Source organism: Oryza sativa, chromosome 7 (assembly GCF_034140825.1).
Source record: "Oryza sativa Japonica Group chromosome 7, ASM3414082v1".
NCBI lineage: Eukaryota > Viridiplantae > Streptophyta > Magnoliopsida > Poales > Poaceae > Oryza > Oryza sativa.
Window position 1 is genome coordinate 9,492,211 of NC_089041.1, and position 1,557 is coordinate 9,493,767.

Sequence of the window (1,557 nt, forward strand, 5' to 3'; positions counted from 1 at the left end):
GTAAATTGTATGCTGTTTGGATCAATTGTGACAGGTGTTTTCTTACAATTTACTCCCTCCATTTCTAAATATTTAACGCCGTTGACTTTTTTAAATATGTTTGACTGTTTGTCTTATTCAAAAAGTTTAAGTAATTATTAATTCTTTTCCTATCATTTGATTCATTGTTAAATACACATATATGTATATATATGGTTTTACATATTTCACAAAAGTTTTTGAATAAGACGAACGGTCATACATGTGTTAAAAAGTCAACGGCGTCAAATATCTACAAACGGAGGAAGTAACTTCTAGCATCTTGGAATATCTCATTTGGTCGACTAAGCTAGACGTACCATATTTTGATGGCTCTTCAATGTTGTTTTCCATTGGAATAAGTTCACCGGAGGTCCCTCAACTTAACAGCGAGATTTTTTAAGATCCCTTAACCATAAAACTAGAAATCTTCACCCCTAAACTATACAAAACCGTCTAATTTGGGTCCCAAGGCAGTATAGATGGCTGGTTTTGATGACGTGGCATCCTAGTCAGCAAAAATAATAAAATAAATATGTGGGGCCCACCTGTCAGTGAGAGAAAATGATGTGGGCCCCACATCTCTTTTTGCTTTTCTTTTTCTCTCCTCTTCTCAACTTCTCAGCTCTCACGCGACGGCGGGATCGGCGGCCGGTGCCCATCTCTTCCCATCCGGAGCCGCGGCGGGCGAGCGGGCGAGCGGCGACCTCGCTGTCGCCAGCCACGCCGCCTCCACGGTGCCGTGCACCTCCTCAGCGCGACACCGGCGGAGGATGCGGAGGAGCGGCCCACCCGCCGCCCGCCGCAGGCCGAGCGCAGGGAGTCCGCCAAGCTGCGCATCAACCGCGCCCTCAACCAGAGCGGCTCTGTCGGCCGCGCCTTCGGCAGCCGGTTCGGCATCGTTGTGATGCTCTTCACCAGGACCGAGAGCTTCATTCGCGACCAGTGCGACGTCGCCGACGACTGGGTCAACACCGTCGCCGCGGGGGCCAGCGCCGGGGCGCTCTACCGCATCGCGTCCGGCCCAAGGTCGATGATCGTCGCCGACATCCTCGGCGGAGTCCTGTCCGGCGCCGCCGTCGCGGGGAAGCCGATGCTTCAGAGATTCGCACCGAAGCTATCCGCCAGATTGGACTATTTACTTTGAGTAAGATTTCAGGTTAATTACTACTCAGCGTTGTGCGCGCCTGGAGATGTTTTTATTCGTAGTATCTAGCAAATCTGATCTCAATTAATTCATAGTTTGTAACTGTTCATATTAATGGACAAACAAACACCACCGCCCGCCGCAAGCCCGCCCGAGGTGGACTGGTCCTTGAGGACGCGCTTCACGACGCGGGACGCCACGTTGGCCGTGTCGGCCGCGCCGCCCCTGCCACCGTCGTCGCAGCCGAGCGCCTGGAGCACCTGCCTCCGCGTCGCGCCCCGCGCGCCGCCCGCAGCCGAGCACCAGGGAGATGTGGACGACGGGGGCGGACACGGCCGCGTTCCCGGTCCCCTCGGCGGCGAGGACGCGCCACGCGAGCGGCAGGCAGAAGG

General features: G+C 54.1%; 1 protein-coding gene across 1 annotated transcript; it reads left to right on the forward strand.

Moving 5' to 3' along the window:
* Nucleotides 1-613: 613 nt before the first annotated feature.
* Nucleotides 614-1,297, forward strand: LOC107281588 (mitochondrial import inner membrane translocase subunit TIM23-3-like; the record flags this gene model as incomplete). Its single annotated transcript, XM_026027226.2, has 1 exon — nt 614-1,297. A coding segment is annotated over one exon (552 nt), but the record flags the coding sequence as incomplete, so codon positions are not given.
* Nucleotides 1,298-1,557: the final 260 nt, after the last annotated feature.